This window comes from Leucoraja erinacea, chromosome 14 (assembly GCF_028641065.1).
Source record: "Leucoraja erinacea ecotype New England chromosome 14, Leri_hhj_1, whole genome shotgun sequence".
Taxonomy (NCBI): domain Eukaryota; kingdom Metazoa; phylum Chordata; class Chondrichthyes; order Rajiformes; family Rajidae; genus Leucoraja; species Leucoraja erinaceus.
Window position 1 is genome coordinate 9,781,728 of NC_073390.1, and position 26,258 is coordinate 9,807,985.

A 26,258-nucleotide genomic window follows, 5' to 3' on the forward strand; every position below is an offset into this window, starting at 1 on the left:
ACACAAAATGCTGGAGTAACTCAGCGGGACAGGCAGCATCTCTGGAGAGAAGGAAAGGGTGACGTTTCAGGTCGAGACCCTTCTTCAGACTCTCGGAGTACAATAGTAGTCAATGGAAGTATATTGGTTACATGTAAGCAGAAAAAAATAGATTAATTTAGCAACATGTTTGACATAGACATCATAAGCTGAAGGGCCTGTTATTGTTCTGTATTCCTCTCTGTTTTATATACTAAATGTTCACTGGTGGAATTCCTCCAATCCTTTTTGCACCACATCTGTAGCCAGGGACTTTGAAAAGGTCTCTGCAATTTTCTTCCTTGCTTTTTTAAATTATCTTAATTGTATTTCATCAGTGCCTGGGCATTTATCCATTGTTAAAGAGGCTAAACATTTCAACAATTTCTCTTTTACTATGCTATTCCCAACCAAATTTTAATTATTTTGTTTGACAAAAACACCATTTGTACCATCCTTTTTTTAGTGATGGCAGCTGTACATCTATATAATTAAAACTCTGATCCTGACCACTTCCATATTCCATTGCATATTGATTTTTAAAAAACCGCTACCACTTATGGCTGTGATTTTTGGCCATCTTACTCAGAGTCCCCCTCCGCTGCGCAGGACAAGAGGATTTTTCCCATCGATAAAAAACAAAAAACTTATTAATGTTAAAAACATGTTGAGATTCTCTCTCCTGTCAATCATGCCATGAAGGCCATGCCCCTTCCGGAAGGGCTATAAAATCCGGAAGTGTGGAGGTGCCTCAGTTCTCTGCAAGATGGGGTAGCGAGAGGTCGCGATTCTCAGTCTGAGCTGTGAATAACACTGAACACATGTCTACTAAACTGTGAGTGGTTTTACTGACCTGTTGGGGCCTTATTGTGGTTTGAAAATGTAGATTGAAAATTCAAAAGTGTGTTTTGGTTTGAAAATGCAAAAGTTGCCTTTGGTTTGAAAATGCTAAAGTTGCCTTGCCTTATGGAAAAGTGGTGTTGCCTTCTATATAATTAAAAGTCTTATCTTGACCACTTCCCGTTTGCGCTGTATATTGATTTTAGAAAAAAAACGCTACCACATACGGCTGTGATTTTTGGCCAGCTTACTCATCAGGTGCCGAGGATTTTTCTCATCGATCAAAAATAAAAGATTTATTAGTGTTTAAAATATGTTGAGATTCTCTCTCCTGTCTATCATGCCAAGAAGGCCACGCCACTTCCAATGGAAGGGTGGGAGGGACTATAAAACCTGGAAGTGTGGGTGTGGCTCAGTCTCTGCAAGATGGGGAGGGAGAGATCACAACTCTCCGTCTTTGGTGGCCTTGCACCCTGCTTGAAGTGGTATGAAACTGCACTTGAGTTGGGTGGTCTTGCACCCTAAGATAAGATAAGATAAGATACAAATTTATTGTCATTTGGACCCCTTGAGGTCCAAACGAAATGCCGTTTCTGCAGCCATACATACAAACACATAGACCACAACATAATTTACATAAACATCCATCACATCGCTGTGATGGAAGGCCAAATAAACTTATCTCTCCACTGCACTCTCCCCCCCCCCCCCATGTCAGAGTCAAAGTCAAAGCCCCCGGCTGGCGATGGCAATTGTCCCGCGGCCATTAAAGCCACGCCGGGTGGTGCAAGGTCGCACACCGGGTCTTGGTGTTAGAGCCCCCGGCGTGCGCTCGCAAAGTCCCGCGGCCATTCCCAGCCGCGCGGGGCGGTGATGTTAGGCCCCGCTCCAGGAGCTCTTCAACCCCGCAACTCGGGGGGGAAGTCGCCGTTGCGAGAGCCCTGAAAAAGCGGTCTCCCTCCAGGGACCCGCGGGCTCCCGGTGCCGCCGTCCACAGACCTGTCGTTGGGGCCTCCGACTCTCCGGTCGGGCCGCAGCAGCAGCAGCAGCAGCAGCAGCAGCGCTCCTCCACCGCTCCACCCGCTCCGGACTCGGCCAGCCCCACGACGGCGACGGTGAGTTGTAGCACCAGAGTCCCCGGCTTCCTCCTGTTGGAGGCCGCTCCTCGTTGCGGCCCCAACGACAACGGAAACCCGACGAGAAAGGTCGGGTCTCCAGTGCAGGGAGAGATTTAAAAAGTTTCCCCCCCCCCCCCCTCCCCACCCCCCCCCCACCCCCCCACACAACACCCCCAAAAAAAAAATAACAAAAACTACATTAAAACACAGACAGAAAATAATAAAACGCGGACAGACTTGAGGCCGCTGCTGGCCAGAGCCGCGCCGCCCCCTGCTTGAAGTGGCCTGCTTGAAGTGGCAGGAAACTGCACTTGAATTTAGTGGCCCTGCACCCTGCTTGAAGTGGCAGGAAACTGCACTTGAATTTGGTGGCCTTGCACCCTGCTTGAAATGGAATTTCAAGGAATAGCCGTGTCAACTGCCAGCCCACCAGCCGTGAGTGAGTGAGCTGCCAGCACAACAGGCTTAAGTGATTGAGCCGCCAGCCCAAGGATCCATTCGGCCCACATTGTCCATACTAGCCCTCTGGAAACCAGTCCCTTCAGCCCACAACACCCATACTAGCACTCCAGAAAGCCTCCCCCCACCACACTGGCCACCAATATTGGAATTGGTGGAGAGGTGGAGTATTGCGTTGGGGAACCAGCCCTCCCATGTGAAGCTGGGACCCAACGGGTCCCACTTAGGCTAGTGATTCATTCAATTCTCACCCTATCCTCCATCGACACATGTAGATTTCCTATTTAGTCCCATGCAGATCGTAGTCTTTCCTTGGTTGTCCTTTTGCACGTTTGTATAAGAACGTATTGTTTGCATTTTCTTTGGTTTTACTCGTCAATACTTTAATGATATGATCTTCCGTTTTTGTTCTTATCTTACCTCTGTTGTACTTATCATCCAGCGTTCCAACCTCTTTCTCTGTGTGACAATATTTACCCTGTGCCAAAGCTTAGCTAACCAACCAGAATCCAATGGAAAACAATTCTGTATGTTGCTTTAGATTGGAAGCTCATGAACCATTCAACCATGCCTTGCAGCTAGAGTATAAAAGTCACAAAAAAAGATATGCAGTGTAGGTGCATAAGGGATAGGAATGGGGGAAGTGAGAAAGGATGGAGCAAAATTAGGGTCAGGACAGGAAAACAAAGTTCTCTCGTGTAGGTCAGGTTAAATCAGGCCTGAGCCTCAAACAGACTCTACCCTGAATCCAGTTAATCTCCTTGAAGGTCTTTCATTGCTTTTAGAAATGCAAGCATTTTTTAACATGTCTGTAGTACAGCTAAGGCATATATAACAATCAAGGCAACAACTCAGAAAAGTGTTTTGACACATTTTCCTGTGTTAAAGGGTTGCATAAATGCAAATGCTGCCAGTAAAACTGCAGGTCTCACACAGAGGAGAAAAGCATTTAAATTGCTACTGTAGCCCACTCGTCTCTCCTCAATTGTTCACAACCACTTCAGTTATACCTGGTTATTCATTGAATACGTGACACAGAAAGCTTCTGAATGTAGTTATGCATTTTACAGGGAGTTAAGCTTTGTGCTTCACAATGTTATGAAGCTGTCGTGAACCCAGTTGGATGCCTGGTATTGTGTAGGAAGGAACTGCAGGTGCTGGTTTACACCGAAAATAGACACAAAATGCTGGAGTAACTCAGCGGGAGGGGCAGCATCTCTGGAGAGAAGGACCAAGGATGCTGCCTGTCCCGCTGAGTTACTCCAACATTTTGTATCTATCTTTTCAGTATGCTCGGTACTAATTTAGATTGGCAATATAATGGCCTGGAATTCCCACGTGAAAGCTAACGGATCCAGCTGGACTGGCCAGCTTTAACCTGGATGGGTGAGTAGATATTTGGGACTGAAGGGGAAAGCATGTCCTGCCATACTGCTCAGTCGCTGGCAGGAACCATTACAATGGCAAATCTGGCTGGTGAACCCATACCATGTTTGTTTAGCAGAAACAGTGGGAAATCTTCTTTTCCCCACTTATTTGAGTTGATTTAAATCTGTGGTGGATAAGATACGATTTTCTGGCTGGATCTGACTTGCAGGATGGTGCCATCCAGCTTCTCATGATTTGAGGTGACCCAGCCATGCTTGTTATTCCACTTCCTGCTCCTAGCAGCAGTGCCAGCATGGGCACTGCAGACAGCTCCATTTTCGGGAGGCTTATTTGCTGAAAGTAGCAAGCTTCCTCCTCAGAAAGGGTTTGACAACCAGTTAAGCTGCAGCCATAGGCTTGCCACTTGTCAGAGCTGTAAAAGGACTTTGAATGTCTCTGATGTTTACATGCATCAAAAGCAAACAAAACATAGCAAAATAATTAATCATACTAAATCCATGTGTTGAATGATCGATGTTCTTCAAACTAATCTCGGTCTAAACTGAAACATATCTGGAGGGGAAATTACCCAGTATAACAGTGATGCAGCTGGTAGAGCTGCTGCCTCACAGCACCAGACACCTGAGTTTGATCCTGATGCTAGGCGCTGTCTATGTAGAGTTTGCATGTTCTCCCTATGACTGTGTTTGTTTTCTCCTGATGCTCCAGTTTCCTCCCACATCCCAAAGGCGTGTGCGTGTGCGTATGCATGTGTGTGTGTGTGTGTGCGTGTGCGTGTGTGTGTGCGTGTGTGTGTGTTGGCCACTGTAAATTGCTCCTAATGTGTAGGAAGTAGATGAGAAAGTGGGATAACATGGAACTAGTGTGAATGAGTGATCAATGGTCGGTGTGGACAAGGTGGGCCAAAGGGCCTGTTTCCATGCTGTATCTTTATAAATTTAAACTAAACTAAACTTAATTACTCAGGAAACGTTGGCATCTCGCTTTCATGAGAGGTCCAATGTTAGAGGTGTAGGAAGTCTGCATTCTTATGACCTTCAGATCAATCTGCCACTTCCTGCACAAGAAACAAGAGAACTTCCTCACCTTTCAAGTCCACATGAACACATGGACAGGGCATAGTTAAATTCAAAAGGCAATATATCCATATATCACCATTTCCTCAGTTCACTGCGCGATGATATGATTTCAACATCAACCTTGCAAGAATGCTGTGGGTTTCCTCTGCAATGTGTTGAAACAATGCCCAAGGAATTAGTTCCCTTTGTTATGAGGAATAGCCATCATTGCTTACTGTGGGAAATGCCACAGCACAATTTAAAGGGGGTCTCCTGGAACGGGCACGTGGAGTACAGGAAGCCCTTGGCAGGATGTTTCCCTTTAACTATCTTTATTGTTTTAACACCTACATCTTTGGCTTTACCCTGAATCCTCAACCCCCAGCGTGTCGATCCCTCAACATCCTCACTCAGGTTCTGATCACTCACTTTCTTCCCCCATAACTGTAATATCCTGTTTTTATCTGTTTACTTTGTAATCTTCTCCCAGCTCACAATGATCTATTCTACATGTTCATTGATCTCCATTCCCTTTGTCCTATTTTCACACCTTACACTTCCTTATCTATGTATCTCCCTCTCCCCTGACATCAGTCTGAAGAAGGGTCTCGACCCGAAACGTCACCTATCCCTTCTCTCCAGAGATGCTGCCTGGCCCGCTGATTTACTCCAGCATTTTGTGTCTATCTTCGATTTAAACCAGCATCTGCAGTTACTTCCTACACTGTAATATCCATGCACCATACATGCCCCACCCACAGCACCGACCACATGGCTTCACTATCCACTATCCTGACAATCTAGGTTCCAATTTCAAGCATCTCGACCCTAAGCCTTCAGACGTCAGCCGGCCCCTAATCACGCACAGCTCCGCTAAGGTCTTAAATAATAGGCCGAGACTCCCTCTGTTCCTTGCCTTAGCCCATATCTTTCAGCATTTCCTCTTGTGTTCCACAGGTGCAAATAAAAGTATGTAATAAATAGGAGGTACACAAAAATACTGGAGAAACTCAGCGGGTGCAGCAGTATCTATGGAGCGAAGGAAATAGGCAACGTTTCGGGCCGAAACCCTTCTTTAGACTGTAATAAATAGGAAGTGGTATAGAAGGACCCGATAGAAATGCCCACAACCAAACAGTTAGGGTTTTACCACACATCAACCCTTTAGGATCATTTCAATTTCATAGCAAGAGTATCTTATTGTAGATAAATCTCGGATACTGTCTATCCTGGCCAAATTCAATTTTCACTGAAACTCCCTCTGGCTGTCAACTAACACAGCAACGTTCAATCCCATTGTGGTATTGATAAGAAAGGGAATTAGTTTCGTTCAGACTTCGGTCTGAATGACAAATAAAAGGCTATTCTATTCTAGTACTGTAACCTACAACTTCAGGAAGATGAAACAACTGATAGGAGGCTTCACCTCCCTTACTTTATACAATAATTTCTAAATAATCATGTCAGAATTTTTTCACTAGTGAAATCATCAGTGAAAAGGAGACATTGAAAGAAAAGCAAGAGAGTTTGGATGGTAAGAATTATGTTTGTGTTCCATTAGAGAACCCTATAATCTGACTATCAACTGTTTCACCCGTGCCTATAAATATATTGAATCCTTTTTCCAGAAAATACATCGCAGATGGCAATTGGCACAATGAACTGCAACATGGATTTTCTTGTGTTGAACTTTGATCTGAGCCCTGACTGTGTTGATGCTGAATTGAGAGCAATGTTGCAGTGGGTAGCAGCTTCTGAACTAGGATTTCCAGTGATTTACTTCAAAAAATCTCAAGAAAAGAGGATTCAAAAGGTAATTTCCTTTTCATCGTTCCTTGTTATTATTGCTTGTCACATATAATATTTTCTGTGATACTTATCATTTCCATTTGGCAGTAGTTTTCAATAGCTGGACAAAATTAAAGCATAGCTTTTTTTCTCAATTTAAAAGAGAAGATGAATAGAATAGAAAAGATGAATAGAAAATCACTATACTGTGAAATGACAATATTGGAAATATCATTTTAGATAAAATCAACTCCAATCGAAAAAAAGATATTAGTTCAAAAGCATGAAAAATGCTGGATATACTCAACAGGTTAAGCTGCATTCTGCTTTTGTTGGAGATTTTCAGCATGTGTTTTTTTTATTTTCATATCACAGTTGCATTTCAGTAATGCTGAAAGCAATTACAGTCAAAAGATTGCCAAGGCTGTGAACAAGAAAAAAGCCAGTACCTAAAATGTCCTTTCTTAGTGCCTCAGTGCTCCACATACATATTTATGAGTTAAATTGTCTTTATGGTCAATTCAAATATGATGGATTGAGCTTCTGTTCCTGTGCTGTAGTGTTCTATGTTTAATTAAGTTCTGTATTCTTCACGAAGGGACTTTAGTGGTATCTGCTACATGTGTTACAAATACAGTGGATCCTGCATCATCGCAGTCCTGACTACTCACTGACTGGGGGCTAATTACCATAATTCTCCTTGCTTTTTTAATTGCCATCTGTGGTGTGGTAAAACCTTACAATACAATCGCGGAGAGAGTTTATATTAGTCTCGACCCTACAGTGCATTCAGAAAGTATTCAGACCCCTTCACTTTTTCCACATTTTGTTACGTTACGGCCTTATTCAAAAATGGATTAAATTCATTTTTTGTATCATCAATCTACACAGAATATCCCTTAATAAAAATGAAAAAACAGGTGTTTAGAAACTTTTGCGAAGTAATTAAAAATAAATAACTGAAATATCACATTTACATAAGTATTCAGACCCTTACTCAGTACTTTGTTGAGGCACCTTTGGCAGTGATTACAGCCTCAAGTCTTCTTGGGTATGACACAACAAGCTTGGCTCACCTGTATTTAGGTAATTTCTCCCATTCTTCTCAGCTGATCTTCTCAAGCTCTGTCAGGTTGAATGGGGAGCGTGGAGTGCTGCAGATATAGTTGTCCCTCTGAAAGGATCTCCCATCTCCACAAAGGAACTCTGGAGCTCTTTCAGAGTGACCATTCGGTTCTTGGTCACCTCCATGACCAAGGCCCTTCTCCCCCGATTGCCTAATTTGGCCGGGCGGCCAGCTCTATAAAGAGTCCTGGTGGTTCCAAAGTTCTTCCATTTAAGAATGATAGAGGGCACTGTGCCCTTCGGGACCTGAAATGTTGCAGAAATTGTTTTATACCTGTTGTGAGATAAATGAAACTTTCACTACTTGTAATTAACTTAACTTTATTTAAGCTTTAAGCAACTTATTTCTGCAATACACAAACTCAGAAACGTCTGGCAAACATGGCTGATTCTGCAGGCTTTTCCCGCCCGAAATATTTTGCACATGCGCACACTCCCGAAATGTCCTGCGCATGCGCACTCCGGAAATGTCCCGCGCATGCGCACACTCTAGAAATGTCCTGCGCATGCGCACACACTAGAAGAGCTCCGCACATGCGCACATGCGCCCACTTCATTCTCCCCTCCTATTTATAAGTTGAGACTGTCAGGAGGTTTAATACGTCTTGATGACCGTCGCAGCACTGGAGCCTCAGGAGATACCGGTGTTTCAATAGCCGAGGGCAGATATATTGCTTGGTCATCAACTTCACTCATATTGTTATTTAGATTTTCAATTTTAGAATTTCTTGTAGAAGTTTCTATAGAGGATGCTGGAAGTGTTGGAGGAAATTCCCGATTAGTGTTATCAAGAAGTGACGGAGCTGATGGAGAAGATGGACATGGTGCAAGGTCACGAAGTGAGACAGTTGACTGACATCCATCCCGATACTTGATAGTTGCATAAGAAGGGTTGACATCAGTCAGTTCAACTTCATCAACAAAAGGTTCATTCTTATTTAATCGGACATACCGACGAAGCAACACAGGCCCAGGGCTCGTCAACCATGATGGCAGAGAAGTACCACTAGAAGAATGCCGTTTGAAGTTAAAGAACCGTTCGTGTGGAGTAGTATTGGTAGCAGTTGACAGTAGAGATCTGATGGAGTGTAATGCATCTGGTAGAACACATTCCCACTGCTGACCTGGTATATCATTCGACTTTAAAGCCAGTTTCACTGCTTTCCAAATGATTCCATGATACCTCTCAACCTGACCATTTCCAATAGGATGATATGGTGTTGTTTTACTTGTTGCAATTCCTCTCTTAGAAAGGTAGTCCTTTAAATCTTTTGACATGAATGAGGTGCCCCTATCAGAATGTATGTAACTTGGAAATCCACAGAATGAAAACAGTTGATCTAAACATTTGATAACCATAGCAGCTGAAATATTTGGACAAGGAAAGGCAAATGGAAACCTCGAATATTCGTCAACTAAGGTAAGTATATAAACATTTTGAGAGGAGGATGGTAAAGGCCCTTTGAAGTCAATACTCAAACGTTCCATAGGTTGAGTAGCTTTGATCAATCTTCCTTCTTCAGGACAGAAGAACCTTGGTTTTAATTCAGCACAGATTCTACATGAAGCACACGTCATCTTCACATCTTCTGTAGAGAAAGGTAAATTTTTGGAACGAACATAGTGTAACAAACGAGTGACTCCAGGATGACACAGCCCATTGTGAAGATCAGTGAGTGCAGAAGAATGAACAGAGGCACAAAATGCTCGAGTTAATGTGTCCGGAGCAACATTATCCTTACCAGGGCGGTACTCAATTGAATAACTATATGCAGATAATTCAATCCTCCATTCATGAATTTTACTATTTTTAATCTTCGTTCATTTCCGATTATCCAGCATAAAAGCCACTGAACGCTGATCTGTTATCAAAGTGAAGTGCTGGCGAGCAAGGAAATGACTCCATTTCCTCACTGCTTCAATAATTGCTGTAGCTTCCTTTTCGACGGATGGGTAGTGCAATTCACTACCTTGGAGAGTACGAGACATGAAAGCCACTGGTCGTCCTCCTTGATTTAATGTAGCTGATACTGCTAAATCAGAGGCATCACATTCAACAACAAAGGGGAGATCCTCATCGATGGCGTGCAATGTTGCAGATTCCAATTGTTTCTTTAAAGAAGTAAAGGCACCAATTGCTGTAGAGTCAAGGGGGAAAGATTTCGCTCTAATCAAAGGTTGAATTTTGTCAGAAAAATTTGGTATCCATTTAGCATAATATGCAAACATCCCAAGAACCCTTCGTAGAGAGTTTAATGTTGCTGGAACAGGTATCTCTTGGAGTGGGCGGAGTCTTTCTGGATCAGGCTTGATTATATCATTTCCAACCCAATAACCAAGAATATTAATTGATGATACTGATGTTATTGACTTAGCCTCAGTTAATGTTAGATTTTTAGAATGTACAACATCTAAAAACCGTTGTACATTTTCATCATGTTCAGTTTGGTCTTTTCCTGCAATAGTTATATTATCAAGATAAGGGAAAGTATCTTTAAGGTTTTCCTGTTCAACAAGTTTGTCCATCTCTCTCTCTCTGAAAAACAGCCACGCCATTAGTTACCCCAAAAGGAACTCTGCAGTAGTGATATAATTTCCCATTTGCTTCAAACGCAGTGTATTTCTTCACTGATTCCTTCAGAGGAATTTGATAGTAAGCACTTTTTAAGTCAAAAGTAGAGAATATCTTATACTTAGCTAATGTATTGATAATCTCTTCTATTCGAGGTAATGGATATGCATCAAGCTCCGTGAACTGGTTTATCGTTTGAGAGTAATCAATGCAGAGTCTCTTTCTATGTCTCTCCAAGGGGTCCTTAACCACGACAACTTGTGCCCTCCAAGGGGAAGAACTGCGTTCTATAATCCCCTCTTGTAAAAGATTAGTTACTTCTGTGTTGATAAAGTTCCTATCATCTTTACTAAAATGTCTTGATTTTGTAGCAATTGGCTTGCACTTGGAGGATAAATTAGTGAATAATGAAGGACATTCAACAGATGCAGCAGAAAAACCACACAATACTGGTGGCTTTGACAATACAAGATCAGGCATAGTTCCTTCATACATTATTTGAAGTGATCTGTGCAGTTTCTGGAAATCCTGACCTAGAATTATATCGCTACACAAATTTTTCAAAATACCAAGACACACAGATTTATAGCTAGTTTTGTTCAGAATAAAGTCTACAATACAAGATCCTATAATTTGAGTATTGAGAGTTGTCAGAGCCATCGAGATTTCTCTATTTGAAGGAATTATAGTTAGATTTAGTCGGGACACAACTTGTTCACTTATAAAACTTTCTGAACTGCCAGAATCAAGTAATACATTAAGTGTATGGCCATTAATGGATACCGTTGTAGCTGCATGAGACAAGCTCTGAGGAAATGCAGCTGTAATTGCACATAAAGAAGGCGTGTATATGGCAGCAGTCACACTTTTAGTTGTTGCTTTGGACTTGCATACTCTAGAATAATGTCCCTTCTTGCCACAACTATTACAAGTTGCCTCTCGAGCAGGACATGTCTCTCTCTTATGAATATTACCCCCGCAAAAGTAACAGTTCCTTTTTGAATAATTATATGCTGCAGCAAGGGCCCCTTTATCAGTAGAAATTGTTTCCGTTTGCTCCATATTAGTACGTGGGTGAAATTCTTTTGTAGTAGTTGCAGCAGAATACACATTAGATGAGCCATAAGCATCTGAATTTTTCTGAGCCAAGTCCAAAGAGTAAGCTTGATTGTAAGCTGACTGTAAATCCAAGGTTTTGTTTTCTAATAGTCTCCGTCGTATTAAAGGCGATGCCAAACCATTGATAAAAGACTCTCGAATAACTTCCTGTCGATATTGATCAGCCGTAACTGCTTTGAAGGCACAGTCTTTACTAAGTCTTTGAAGTTCTTGTAAAAATTCATCAAGTGACTCACCAGGTTTTTGTTTCCGAGTAGCAAGGAGGTGTCGAGAGAATATCACGTTGGGTGTCTTAACGAAGAGTTTGCTTAGTACATCAATAGCAGAATCATAAGTTGTACATTCCTCTATGTAATCATATACATCAGAAGAGACAAAGCTTATTAATGTCTTGAGTCTGTCTGGTGCATCATTACCACACTCATCAAAGAAGTTATTTAGTATACGAAGCCAGTGCTTCCAATTCTTTGCAGCAGCAGGTGAGTTGGGATCCAGATCCAAGCGTTGTGGTTTCAGTAGCTTCTCCATCCCAAGTCGGACTGTTTGACTTCTGAAAATAAGTTGCTTAAATTGTTGTGAGATAAATGAAACTTTCACTACTTGTAATTAACTTAACTTTATTTAAGCTTTAAGCAACTTATTTCTGCAATACACAAACTCAGAAACGTCTGGCAAACATGGCTGATTCTGCAGGCTTTTCCCGCCCGAAATACTTTGCACATGCGCACACTCCCGAAATGTCCTGCGCATGCGCACTCCGGAAATGTCCCGCGCATGCGCACACTCTAGAAATGTCCTGCGCATGCGCACACACTAGAAGAGCTCCGCACATGCGCACATGCGCCCACTTCAATACCCTTCCCCAGATTATGTCTCGACACAATCCTCGGAGGTCTACAGATAATTCCTTCGTCCTCATGACTTGGTTTTTGCTCCGACATGCACTGTCAACTGTGGAACCTTATATAGACAGGTGTTTGCCTTTCCAAATCATGTACAATCAATTTAATTTACCACTGGTGGACTCCAATCAAGTTTTAGAAACATCTCAAGGATAATCAATGGAAACAGGATTCACCAACGCTCAATTTTGAGTGTCATAGCAAAGGGTCTGAATACTTATGTAATGTGATATTTCAGTTATTTCTTTTTAATTACTTTGAAAAAATTGCTAAACACCTGTTTTCACTTCTTCATTCTGGGTATCGATGATAAAAAAATGAATTGAATCAATTTTAAAATAAGGTTGTAACGTAACATAGAAAATAGGTGCAGGAGGAGGCCATTCGGTCCTTCGAGCCAGCACCGCTGTAACAAAATGTGGAAAAAAGTGAAGGGGTCTGAATACTTTCTGAATGCACTGTATGTCAACTTGTCGCACTGTTTGCTTACACACAGGCTCTCCAAAATGCAACAAGCACATATTTTCACTCTCATTATTATAACCAGCACCGCTATAACAATTACAGCACGAAAAAACAGGGGTCCATCTTTCGAATGCACTGTCCGTGTCGAACACATAATCTCCCCTAGTCCCATATACCTGCGCTCAGACCATAACCCTCCATTCCCTTCCCATCCATATAACTATCCAATTTATTTTTAAATGATAAAAACGAACCTGCCTCCACCACCTTCACTGGAAGCTCATTCCACACAGCTACCACTCTCTGAGTAAAGAAGTTCCCCCTCATGTTACCCCTAAACTTCAGTCCCTTAATTCTCATGTCATGTCCCCTTGTTTGAATCTTCCCTACTCTCAGTGGGAAAAGCTTTTATATTCATCCAGAAATTTATCCCACTCAGGTGCTCATCTGTTTTGGGCAGAAAAATAAATCAGGATCATCCCTCTACATTTATCATATTGCGAATTTGAAAGAGTGTAGTGACAATGCAATAGTGAAACCAATTAAATTGATTTCAAACATGAGATAGCCATTAAAAGCCATAGCGTCATAGACTTATAGAGGTGTATAAAATTGAGAGGAAAAATCGGGTAGATGCAGTCTCTTGCCCAGAATAGGTGAATCGAGGACCGGAGGACATAAGTTTAAGGTGAAGGGGAAAAGATTTAATAGGAATATGAGGGGTAACTTTTTCACACAAAGGGTGGTGGGTGTATGGAACAAGCTGCCAGAGGAGGTAGTTAAGGCAGGGACGATCCCAACATTTAAGAAACAGTTAGACAGGTATATGGTCCAGAACAGTTTTGGAGGGATATGGACCGAATGCAGGCAGGTGGGACTAGTGTAGCTGGATCATGTTGGCCGAGGTGGACAAGTTGGGCCGAAGGGCTGGTTTCAGAGTATATCACTCTATAATCTCTAAGATTATAACCTATATAAAAAATAATATCACACTGAAATCTATCTTTTTGCAGTTCGATGTATAAGGCAAAATAATCTGTTGTGCAATAACCAATTTCTTGCTTTGGTTTCAGTTTTTAGATGTTATCCACTTTGCTAACCAGAGAGCCTGGAAGCTCAAAGATCTGTTTCTTGCAATCATGCAGTTCTGTGAATTACAAGAAGAGGAAGGAAAGCTTCAAACAAGCAGTCTGTTTGACTGGCTCCTTGAATTGGGCTAAATATTAATATGCATTTCTTGTTTGTGTAGATAAAAAGGTATAATAGTCATATTGAGACTTTGACTCTGGAGTTGATTTGTATGAATATTTACAAGCCAGGTTGTGTTTTTCTTGAAATCACTCATTATCTGCACATGGGTCACACCAAGTGGTACTGTATACTACATGTGAAAACCAGCAGTTGTATTTATGTCAAAGAGCAATTTGTCATTCATACCCAAGATATGTGGTTTCTGCCACATATTAATTGCAGAGTTGAAGCAACTATTTATTATTAAATGTGGATAAATGTTATTTCATCACCAAAACAGCCCCACTATTACATTGGGCACACCGTGTACTCATTTTGCAATGTAAGTGTATAAGAGCTGTCACAGATGCAAACAAGCCACACTCAAAGCTGAATACATTGTTATCTTTTATCTGATTTGTACTGTATACGTGAAGACGATGACATACGCAAGCCATATGGTATCAGACGAAGCCTGTACTGTTTATGTAAATTTGTGTGGCTTGACTTTAGTGCAGATTTGGATAGACTTGAAAGAAAATATTTTTACAATCATCTTATTAAAACTGTATTTTAGGTGTACAGCGCGCTTGTATATCTGAACAACCAACCTTTCAGTTAGTGAAGAGTTCCAGACAGCTGACTGCAAAGATGATTTTAATGTATTGATGCTGTTTACTCTGTTGAAATAGTCACATAACATTAGATCAAATTTTAGAATGTAATACCAGGGAATGCTGCATATCCAAACCAAAACCCTTGTCTAAATAATGCCAGTCTGCTAGCACTAAAGGGGCCATGCTGTTTGGCAACATACAAAAAAAGAGAATTGTGAAAAGAGTTGGAAACTGCACATCGTGTTGAATGTAATGCAGTTATAATAATTATCCCAATTTAGGGATAAAACAATTCTGCCACTTTTCTACAGCAGCCTAATACAATAAATGAAAGGAAAATAACAACAGTTTTTAGTGGTACAATTGAAAGGTAAAATAATTGTCTTGAGCAGTTTCTTTTGGTCCAATTGTTTATTTTCAAATCAATACTGTTCCTCAGAAATATCAAGTTTTAAAAAGCACAATCAAAAGGGGAACCTTGGCAAAAAGTCACTATTAAGGATGACAACTGTTATACTTCATTCAAAAAATAAACTTGCCATCGAAAAATGTTTGAATTTGTACGAAACATGTGGGTTTATTTGTAATACTGCAGATTGCAGTTACCATGCTAGATTTAGTCAAATTACATTTTTCTTAACATTTATTACAGTTCCCTCTCAAAACAATGAAATAGATTGGAAAATGTGCACATGAAAATCACACTGAATTCTTGATGGGATTTTGTGCATTACCGCACAAACCAGCATGGTGTGTAGGAAAGCACTGCTAGTTTAAATCCAAAGTAGATACAAAATGCTGGAGTAACTCAGCAGAACAGTCAGCATCTCTGGAGAGAAGGAATTGGTGACGTTTCAGCCAAGACCCTTTCTTCAGACTCTAGAAGGGTCTCGACCTAAAACGTCACCCATTCCTTCTCTCCAGAGATGCTGCCTGTCCCACTGAGTTAAACCAGCATGGTAATACTTTCTGCATTACTATGAACTTTGTATGAATTCCAATGTATTTATGTTATTTTATGACAATAAACTCATAGTGAATGGATGTCACAATAAATATTGATTAAAAGTGTGAGGACTGGATTTGTCCCGCTTAATTCCAGACCCCTTCCTACTTTCTGCCTCTACCAACGATGCTGTTTGGAAAACACTTTCATTTTGTTAACCTTGTTAGAAAGAAGGCAGGCATTAAAGACTTCATTATGAAGGCTGCCTCACATAAATTTGATTTATTATTTAAAATAATTTAGCATCATAACTATCAAACCATCTGGTCTCTGTCTGAATTAGTTTGTGTGATGGGGAAGAATAAGTAGAATTCTAATATAAATTTAACAAATAATTCATGCATGTACTTTCACCAGTTTCTGATTTGATCAGGGAGGACTGGACCTTCTATCCTTCCTAATTATGGATGTGGTAGAGATGGGAAGAACCATATCAGAGGGTTTTCCATTGCGCAATAACTACAGAGTTTGAAAACTTGTACCTGCCTGCCCCATGCTTATGAAAGATAGCCAGGATTGGTCTGTACACAGTATTCCTCAAAGATGCAAGGGGACGGGTATATGTATGTGCATAAATTAACTCTGAATTCGTTTCTGTGATAAAGAATAATTAGAATACTAATACAAATTTAACAAATAGTTCATGCACTTACTTAACTAATACTGTTACCCACTGGAAAGGGGCAATGATTTTTTTTTTCTAGTGAACTCAAGTATCAAGACACGCTTCTGTAAAGGAAATAAGATGAATGGTTGTTTGTTAATAACTCCTGTTGCGTGAAGATATGAGGAATTGCAACAGCATAGTTAACAAGCCCTAATCAAAGATTTGGAAACGTTCAAAACTCATCTGGGGAAATTAAATCTATTTTAATTCAATAATAAAGAGTTAAAAGGTCATCAATGGTGACTCTAAAATTCTTAAAATATTTTTAAAAAGAATATTTACTGTCAAACCTTTCAAGCATAATGTCCTTCATTCTGGTGCATATCTGACTCCACACCCAACAAATATGATGGACTCCCACAGTTTCCCTTTGTGTTTGGGCCATTACTAAATGGCTCACTAGAACAGCCTAACCAACCATGATCACATTGTTAGTTGCAGGAGGCTGCTATAATCAGGCATGCGTTCTGCTGTACAATAATTAGCTGTAAAGAACTTTGCAACTGAAAATTATAAAATCTGTAAACTATTTTAGTCTTGTCTTTCTAAAGGATAGCAACTATTTCTATGGAATTGATAAAGTAGATTAAACAAATGTGACTTTGCTTCTCATTATAAGTAGCATACAATGAAAACAAATATCATCAGTTGAAAAATTAGTAGCGCTAAAAAACAAACTTTTGATTTCATCATGCACAGGCTAATAAAGGCACCAAGAGACAAATGAAGAAATTCTTTGTAAACAGGTCAAATTTTTATTTGTAAACAAACAGAAAGTTTAGATGGTATGACATCAGTGTAATTGTGCTACTTTATAAAAGCATTTAATGCAACAATTTACAATAATGAAATTCGATCAAATGTAGTTTTTAGTATTTGAAAAATTCAGAAGACATAACTTAATGGCATTCTATCTGTAACCGTGTAATCTTGTATTAACAAAAGTCTTGTTGGAAAAGGGAAGCATTGGTGTTGTTAGTTAGAAGTGTAGCACACATTTGAAGACATTTCACTGATGAGCTAAACTATCTAATTTGTTACCAGTTGGCAATGAAAAACAAATTGAATATATTGCTTAGAATTCTTCACATCTTTCTTTAAGATTGCAAATGTCTGAAATACTGGAGATTCTCATTTATAGAACAACATATCGCACTTACTCTAGAGGTTATTCAGTATGAGTTCACTGTATGCTTTAATAACTCCATCTTCATTCAGCGCCATATCCTGCAAGTGTTATCCTTGCTTCCTGTTTAAAAATAAATATAAATTTTTTGTATAGTGCGTACGCCAAAGAGGCCTAAAATATTATATCATACTTGATAGTGAACATATTTAAAGTTTCCCAAACTATCTAATTTGAGCATCCGGTAATAACCACATACAGATAGGATATGCTTCAGTGAACATTGAGAATAGGCTTATTCACTGCACACTTGGCATGACGTACATGGAGTGAAGAAAAATGGTGGGGCGGGGGAATGGGGAGAATGCAATTAATCATAGCATCATACATCAAAGAAGGAAGTCATCTAGCCTCCAGTGCTTTGGTCCTTTGGTCAGCACTTTGAACAACTCATCTACTTAGTCCCAGGCTTTTGTTTTGTTTTCCTTCCTGCAGCCCACAAATTTTCTTTTTCATTTGTATGTCTGCCAATCTTTTGAATGCCACTATTGAATCTGATTCTATCCTCCTGTCAAGTAGTAAAATATTTTGATTCATTTGATCCCTGAACCTGTTTTATTACTGTACCTGTGATGATGGCATTTCCTTCATAGTTAAAAGCACATGAGAAAATTTCATCGCTGTGGCCTTCTAGCACCTGCAGGCATTGGCCCGTGCGTGGATCCCAAAGCCTGGCTGTCTTATCAGAACTGCCTGTGAGAATACGACTGCCCTGAGGATTGAAACAAATCTGACAAAAGCATCATAGCATTAGAATGCTGCATTCACATTTCTAGAATTTTCAGTCTCTAAGTGTCCAGAATGACTATGGAACTTATCAGTAAAATGCAAACATCATTAGCACTAAATATGATATGTAAAATGATTCCCGATTTTAATTGCCTTTAATTTTTATAAAGATGTTCCGTATTTAAATTAACGGATAATCTTTTCATTTCAGTATATCTTTGTTTTATAGACACAAAATGATGGAGTAACTGAGCAGGTCAGGCAGCATCACTGGAGAAAAGGAATAGGTGACGAAACGAGATGTTGCCTGACCTGCTGAGTTACTCCAGCATTTTGTTTCTGTCTTTGGGGAAAAGCAGCACCAGCAGTTCCTTCCTATACCTTTTCCATTTGGTCCCTTTAAGATACAGAAATGCATATTTAGGGCAAATTAACATGCATTAAAGCCTAATGACATATCATTTTCATACAAAATATAAAGATCATCTTATTGTATTTAGTTAAACGGACATAAATCAAAAAAGGAAAATCTAAAGAGCCAAAAGAAGCCCCAACACATTATTTTGCCCATTAAATGTTCTCTATGCACAAAGACAATTTGATATGCCTGTATACTCCCAGAGGAGGTTGGCAACATTTTCATTGTGAAGATTTGAGAACAGTGAACGTTTTATTGCACAGTTCCATTCAATCCGGAATTCATTAATGCTGGAATGAAGTTCACTTGGGCTTAAGGACTAATTTAAACTCCTTCAAGGTCAGATAGCTCCAAAGCTACAAGGCAATGGCACAAAATAATCATAAAACAGAACATGGAAGTAGTCATTTTGAAAATAAAGTGTTCAATAAAATGTGCTTCATCACCTCTTGCAAAAGATATTTAGTTTTAACTCATTGACGTGTCACCAATTCATCACACACCGACATTAGCACCACTTCAAATATGAAAAGGTGATAAAAATGTTAATCATACAGCAGCACCCTCCTGCAGCCACAATTTTATGCCATCCTATTTTATGATGGTTTTCCTCTTCCAACCTGAATACAAATTGTCGCTGTTGGTTAGTAAATAATATTGTTGTTATCTCCAGGGAGAAACAGCACACAGGATTAATCTGTGCCATGATGCTTTTGTTTTTCCCAGCCTGAATCTGTGAGGCAATGTAACTAAAACTGTCTAACTTGCCTGTAATTTTCTGTCTGACCTTGAAATTTTGCAGCTTTCAAATCTGTGGCTCCAAATTATGAAAAAAATGATCAAGGATCATGTTGACAAGAACAACTTTCAGTTCTGCAAGACACCCATCTGATTTAGATGCAAAGTCAATTTCCTGCCATTTTAAGACAGAAATGCAAAATTCCGAAACAAATGAGTAAACGTATTCTAGATTGTACTAAATCAAATGGCCAAAACCTCATTAAAGAGACCACTAGAGAAAACAACAAATGTGTTTATTTGGAGCTAAAAAAAAATGCATTTGCTATAAATCTGAAATAAAAATGGAAAATGTTGCAAGAACCTTGCACCATTTTGGGTGGGGGTGTGGAAGAAAAGGATTGGAGGTTGCAAATTAAGGATTCTTCGTTAAAGCCAGAAAACAAATTGCTTTAATTTGGTGGATGGAGGAGAAGTGGTAGAACATGCAGTAGATGATGTTTACTGGACATTATAGAGATGGATGGGGTGTTATCCTCATTTATTGTGAAAAAGATGTGGAGGCTAATGAATTAAGGGAAATGAATAGTGATGTCTTGGAACCTATTCACATTACAAAAAGGAGGTGCTGGCAGTCTTGCATTCATTGCTGAGGGCATTGGGCATAGGAGCTGGGACATTGTGTTTAGAGATACAGAGATACAGCACGGAAACAGGCCCATCGGCTCACCGGATCAGCACCGACCAGCGATCCCCGCATATTAACACTATCCTACACCCACTAGGGACAATTTTTGTAGCCAATTAGCTTCCAAACCTGTACGTCTTTGGAGTGTGGGAGGAAACCGAAGATCTCAGAGAAATCCCACGCAGGTCACGGGGAGAACGGACATAATCCGTACCGGCAGTACCCGTAGTCGGGATCGAACCTGGGTCTCCGACGCTGCATTCGCTGTAAGGCAGCAACTCTACCGCTGCACGACCGTGACTGCCCCGTGTTACAACTGTTTAAATCACTGATGATATCACACTTGGGAGTGGTATCTGCAGTTCCGGGTGTCCAGTTACAGGAAGGTCATTAGGCCGGAATGGGTGCAGAAAAGATGACGAGGATGTTGCCAGAATTCGAGTTACAGGGAGAGGCTGCGACTTTTTTCCCTGGAGCACAGGAGGTTGTGGAATGATCTTATAGAGGTATAAAATCATGACGGGCATGCACAAAAAGATGATCACAATCATTTTTCCAGGGCATAGATTGGCAGCTTTATCGTGCAGAGGTTGGTGGGTAAAGGGAATAAGTTGCTAGAGGAAGCTGTAGAAGCGGGTACAATTACATTTAATAGATAGGTGCATAACTGGGACAGATTTCGAAAAAAATGTGCCAAATGTAAGCAAGAGGGACAAGTTCAGAGGGACATCTTGGTCAGTATGAATGAGTTGACCCAAACATCCTGTTTCCAATATGTATAACTCGTTTACACTGTGACTGTGACACAGGGTGTGGACCAAGGTTGAAAGGATAAAATTTACTTTCAAAACTGGCAAATTTCCATCTAATTATATTAACTTTTGGGACATAACATTGAAATAATGGTTAAAGAATCATCAGCAGAGTGAAATGGAGGATGGAGATGGAAAAAAGAAATGAAATCTTTCCAAGAGGCAAGGTGAGAGGAGAATGATTAATATATATGAGGAAGTCTTCTATCCCAGAGATCGGCATAGAGTTTGCAAGAAAGAGAGCAAAGTCAGAAATGGATAAGGTAAATGTGAGAGCAGATGCGGGAGGAAATCAGTAGAACAAGTGCTAATATTTTTGAGTTTGTATGAATGCAAGAAGAAGTACCAGCACAGTTGGCGATGAAAAAGAAATGAGGTAAGAGAACTGAGTGGCACCGAGTAGACTCAGGGTCCACTGGGAGCCGCACGGGCCCGATTTACCTGCCGAACAACAGCCGCACCGATGACCGTAACGCTCCCCGGTGGGCCTGACTCATCCCACAGGTCTCCCAGGTAACTGCGGAGAAGCCGGGAGGCGAGGCCAGTCTGGCAAAGAAGCCTCTACAGCGGCGGCGATGGGAGCCGCGGCGGCAGCAATAGGGGCTTCAGCGCAACGGGGGCCTAGGCGGCAACGGAGCGGTGGCGGCGGCAGCAAGAACCTCTGTGGCGGTGGAGCATGAGGAGGGGGAAGACAATGGGGACACAGCGTGAGAGGACCGCTGTGAGGGATGGCCAAAGGGGAATCCGGGGTGGGGGGCACTCTCGTTTAGAATCCTCTGCCCAGGGGATAAGTCTGCGTTCATTCGTTTGTTTGTCTGTTCATTTGTTTTTCCGGTAAAGGCGCTGTGCACAACGCAGCCACCCAACAGTCACTTGTCCTTTTCTTTTTTTTTTCACTTTTAATTTCAAGTTTTCGTGCACCTTGTTGTGTGTTGTGACTGGTGGCAGACCAATTTCCCTCCGGGGATGAATAAAGTTTATCATATCATATTGTAGGCTAGAATCCCAGTATCCCTGGCCTGTACCCCAGAAAGGGAAATGTATAACTTTGTTATAGATCAGTGTCATAAGTTCAAAGTGTCATACAGCACAGAAACAGATCCTATGGTCCAACTCGTCCATGCCAACTTAGTTGCCACATCTAAGCAGGTTCCTTTTACGTATCGCTTGAAACCATTCTTTTCCATATACCTTTCCATCAATATTGTATCTCTCAACTACTCTGAAGAGGGACTTGACCCGAAAAGTCTCCCATTCCTTTTCTCCAGAGATGCTGCCTGTCCCACTGAGTTACTCCAGCTTTTTGTGTCTATCAACTACTCATCTGGCAGTTTGTCCATACACCCATCACCCATTCTGTGAAAATGTGGCCCCTCAGGTTGCCATAAAATATTTCCCACCTCAGCTTAAACCTATGCCCTCTAGTTCTTGGTTTCCCTTTACTGGGGAAAAATGCTTCTATCTATTACCCAATATATACCTCTCATGATTTTGTACACTATAAGATCACACCTCAGCCCATCGCACTCCAAACAGTAAAGTCCTAGCCTGCCCAACCTCTACCTATAGGTCCTCAAGTCCCGGCAACATTCTCATAGTATTCTCTGCACTCTTTCCATCTTATAGCATCTTTCCTATAACAGGGTGACCAAAACTAAACATAACACTCCAGGTGTGTGGCCTTACAGGCTACTTGTACAACTGTTACTTATACAACTTGTACAACTTAGTTGCATTCCAACTAAGACCTGGACATGGTTCAACAACAACAAGCCCTGGTTCACTGCAGAATTCATACAGCTCCGATGGTCTAAAGAGGAGGCGTACAGGAGCGGAGATGCAGGCCTCTACAGGCAGGCCAAGTACAAGCTGAGAAGAGGAATCAGAGCTGCCAAAGAAAGGTACTCTGAGAAGTTGAGGAGCAAGTTCTCAGCTAGTAACTCTTCGTCAGTTTGGAAGGGCTTGCAAGAAATTACCAGCTACAAGAGGAAAGACCCCCGCTCTTTGGACAATCGTCAGCTGGCCAACGACCTGAATGAGTTTTACTGCAGGTTTGAAAATCAGAAACGTAACCCTGGTGCCCCCCCTCCCCAACCAACACAGCCAGACCCCAGTCTACAAAGAATGGACCCTGCACCCTCTCCTTCCCATTCACCATTTCACACCTACTTAGGGCAAGACTCCAGTATGAAAAGACTGGACCATTTCCCACCCCAACCAACACTTCACACCCACTCACAGCCTGACCTCAGTCTGCAAAGACTGTGCCTTTCTATACCCACCCCCCTCCAATCTCCACTTCACACCCAATCATCCACACCCTCTGTGCTGCACAACATAACTTATACAATATAAACAATAAAAATAGAGGAGATGGAGAGGCTTTTCAGAGGACAAAAGAGCTGGAAATCTCCCTCTACTCTGAAGCTCTGTGCCAAACAAATGTCTATACAGTACATGTACAGGCAAACATGTACTGTCCCTGCCTGCTTCAAAGTCTCCACTATTGTCCCTGTATCCAAAAAGGCAAGAATTACTTGTCTTAATGACTACAGGCCTGTCGCACTGACCTCTGTAGTCATGAAGACACTCAAAAGGCTTGTGCTGGTCAAGCTGAAAAATATCACAAACTCCCTGCTGGACCCTCTGCAGTTTGCATATCGGACCAATAGATCTGTGGATGATGCAGTCAACCTGGGCCTGCACTTCATCCTACAGCACCTAGACCGCCAGGGGACCTATGCGAGGATCCTGTTTGTTGATTTTAGCTCTGCATTCAACACCATCGTACCAGAGCTACTACACTCCAAACTTTCCGAGTTGACTGTGCCTGAACCCCTCTGTCAGTGGATCACCAACTTCCTGACAGACAGGAAGCAGCATGTGAGGCTGAGAAAGCACATCTCGGACCTGCAAACACTCAGCATAGGAGCACCACAAGGCTAGGTACTCTCTCCTCTATTCTCTCTACACCAACGACTGCTCCTCCACAGACACCTCTGTCAAGCTTCTCAAGTTTGCGGACAACACAACCCTGATTGGACTGATCCAGGATGGGGAGGAATCTGCCTATAGACAGGAAGTGTCACACCTGGCATCCTGGTGCGGTAGCAACAACCTAGAACTCAATGCTCTTAAGACAGTGGAATTGATTGTCGACTTTAGGAGAGCTCCCCCTCCCCTCACCCCACTCACCATCAACAACACCACAGTCACATCTGTGGAGTCTTTTAAGTTCCTGGGAACCATCATCTCCAAGACCTTAAGTGGGGAGCTACCATCGACTCCACAGTCAAAAAGGCACAACAGAGGATGTACTTCCTGCGGCAGCTGAGGAAGCACAATCTGCCACAGGCAATGATGGTCCAATTCTACACGCTATCGTAGAGTCTGTTCTCACCTTCTCCATCATGGTCTGGTTTGGCTCAGCCACCAAGCACGACACCTGGAGGCTGCAGCGAATCGTCCGATCAGCAGAGAAAATTATTGGTTGCAACCTTCCCTCCATTGATGAACTGTATACTGCAATGGCCAGGAAGCGAGCGGGCAAGATCATCTCTGACCCCTCTCACCCTGGCCACAAACTCTTTGAATCACTTCCCTCTAGAAGGCGACTCCAGACTGTCAAAGCTGCCACAGCCAGATATAAAAATAGTTTTTATCCATGAGACGTTGCTCTACTCAACAGCCAAAAATCTGTAGCCTCCCTTTGATCTGGTATTTTGTTGGTTCACATGCTTGATCAATGGTGTTTTATCATTAATGTTTTATTATTATTAATGTTTAGTGTTTTCTAAGTCATTCGTAATTGTCACTGTATGTCATGTTGTTACTTGAGGGCGGAGCACCAAGGCAAATTCCTTGTATGTGAATACTTGGCCAATAAACTTACTTATTTACTTTACTTAACAGAATGTCCCAACGCCTATATTCAATTCCCTGACTGATGAAGGCCAATATTTCAAAAACATTCTTCACCACCCTATCAACTTGGGATGTCACTTTCAGAGAACTGTGCACTTGTGCTCCTAGAGCCCTCTGCTCTAGTATACTCTCCAGCCACCCACCATTCAATGTGAAGATTCCCCTCTGGTTTGATTACACAAAATACAACACCTCGCACATATCTGTATTAAACTCCATTTACCATTCCTCAGTCCACATGCCCAGCTGATCATGATCTTGCTGTAATTTTTGATAACCATCTTCACTGCTTATGATTCCACCCTATTTAGTGTGGACTTGGATTCCTTTATTGTCATTCAGACCTTTCGGTCTGAACGAAATTATGTTGCCTGCAGTCGTACACAGAACCAATAAAAACAAAACATACAATAAACACAAATTAAACATCCACCACAGTGAGTTCACCAAGCACATCCTCACTGTGATGGAGGCAAAGTCTTAGTCTCCGTCTCTTCCCTCCTTGTTCTCCCTCTGCGCTGAGGCGATCGATCCTATGGAGATGCTACCCTCCAGTCAGCGGACCTCCGTGGTGATGAACCGCCGCCAAAAGCCGGAACGAAATCCACAGCATCAGCTATGCCGCCGCCCCCGCTCAGGCCGCCGCCCCAGCTCCGGATCTTGCAGTTACTTCTTCCGCCCCAGTTCCGGGTTTTGCAAATCCGCTCCGGGTCCTGCAGTCTCCGCTCCAGGCCGCTGCCCCAGCTCCGGGTCCCGCAGTCTCCGCTCCAGGTCCAGCAGTGTCCGCTCCGGGCCGTCGCCCCAGCTCCAGGCCGCTGCCCCAGCTCCAGGTCTCGCCGTTTCCGCTCTGAGCCCCACTGCATCAGCTCCAGGCCGCCGCCGTAAGCCAGAATGCCGCACCAGCAAGTCGGGCCACCGCTGCCTCAGCCCCGAAGACGGCCAGCCTCTCGTTGGTAAGTCCTGGCTGGCTCTGCCTTCGGAGCCTCGGGGTTGGTCGCAGGCTGGAGGCCGCCTGCTCCGCCATTAGGCCTCAGCGCAGACGGAGGCAGACAAGGGGGATACCACACGAAAAAGTCGCATTCCCCTGAAGGAAGAGACAGATAACATGTTTCAACCCCCCCCCCCCCCCCCCCACCTCTGACGCAACCCAACAAACTAAAACTTAACCAAAACAAGACAAGAAAAACAACAGAAAAAAGTAAAAACAGACGGACTGCAGGCGAGCCGCAGCTGTTAACAGCGCCACCACTTCCGGAAGTGTCACCTGCATGCCTTCTACATTCTCATCCAAATTGGTGATATAGATGGCAAACAGCAATGGGTGCAACACGTCACAAACCCCCAGTCCAAAAGACAACCTTCCACCACCACCCCCTGCTTCCTAACATGA

The 26,258-nt window shown here is 42.1% G+C and overlaps 2 protein-coding genes across 3 annotated transcripts in view; one reads left to right on the forward strand and one right to left on the reverse strand.

Annotated features, from left to right (window-relative positions):
• The window catches only part of sphkap (SPHK1 interactor, AKAP domain containing), a 145,043-nt gene extending 129,137 nt beyond the window's left edge, over positions 1–15,906 (forward strand). Inside the window, exons 11-13 of the mRNA XM_055645559.1 lie at positions 6,364–6,416; positions 6,511–6,695; positions 13,927–15,906. Of these exons, the coding sequence (XP_055501534.1) occupies positions 6,364–6,416; positions 6,511–6,695; positions 13,927–14,073 (385 nt within the window). The 3' untranslated portion in view covers positions 14,074–15,906. The remainder of the gene's footprint in view (positions 1–6,363; positions 6,417–6,510; positions 6,696–13,926) is intronic.
• A 1,199-nt stretch (positions 15,907–17,105) lies between these two features.
• daw1 (dynein assembly factor with WDR repeat domains 1) overlaps positions 17,106–26,258 on the reverse strand; it is a 67,501-nt gene continuing 58,348 nt past the window's right edge. The window contains exons 12-13 of one of the 2 annotated variants that reach the window (XM_055645561.1): positions 18,127–18,271; positions 17,106–17,622 (exon numbers count right to left, since the gene is read on the reverse strand). In XM_055645561.1, coding sequence (XP_055501536.1) covers positions 17,588–17,622; positions 18,127–18,271 — 180 coding nt within the window. In that variant the 3' untranslated portion in view covers positions 17,106–17,587. Of the gene's footprint in view, positions 17,623–18,126; positions 18,290–26,258 lie in introns of both variants that reach the window. The other variant, XM_055645560.1, reaches the window with a different exon arrangement.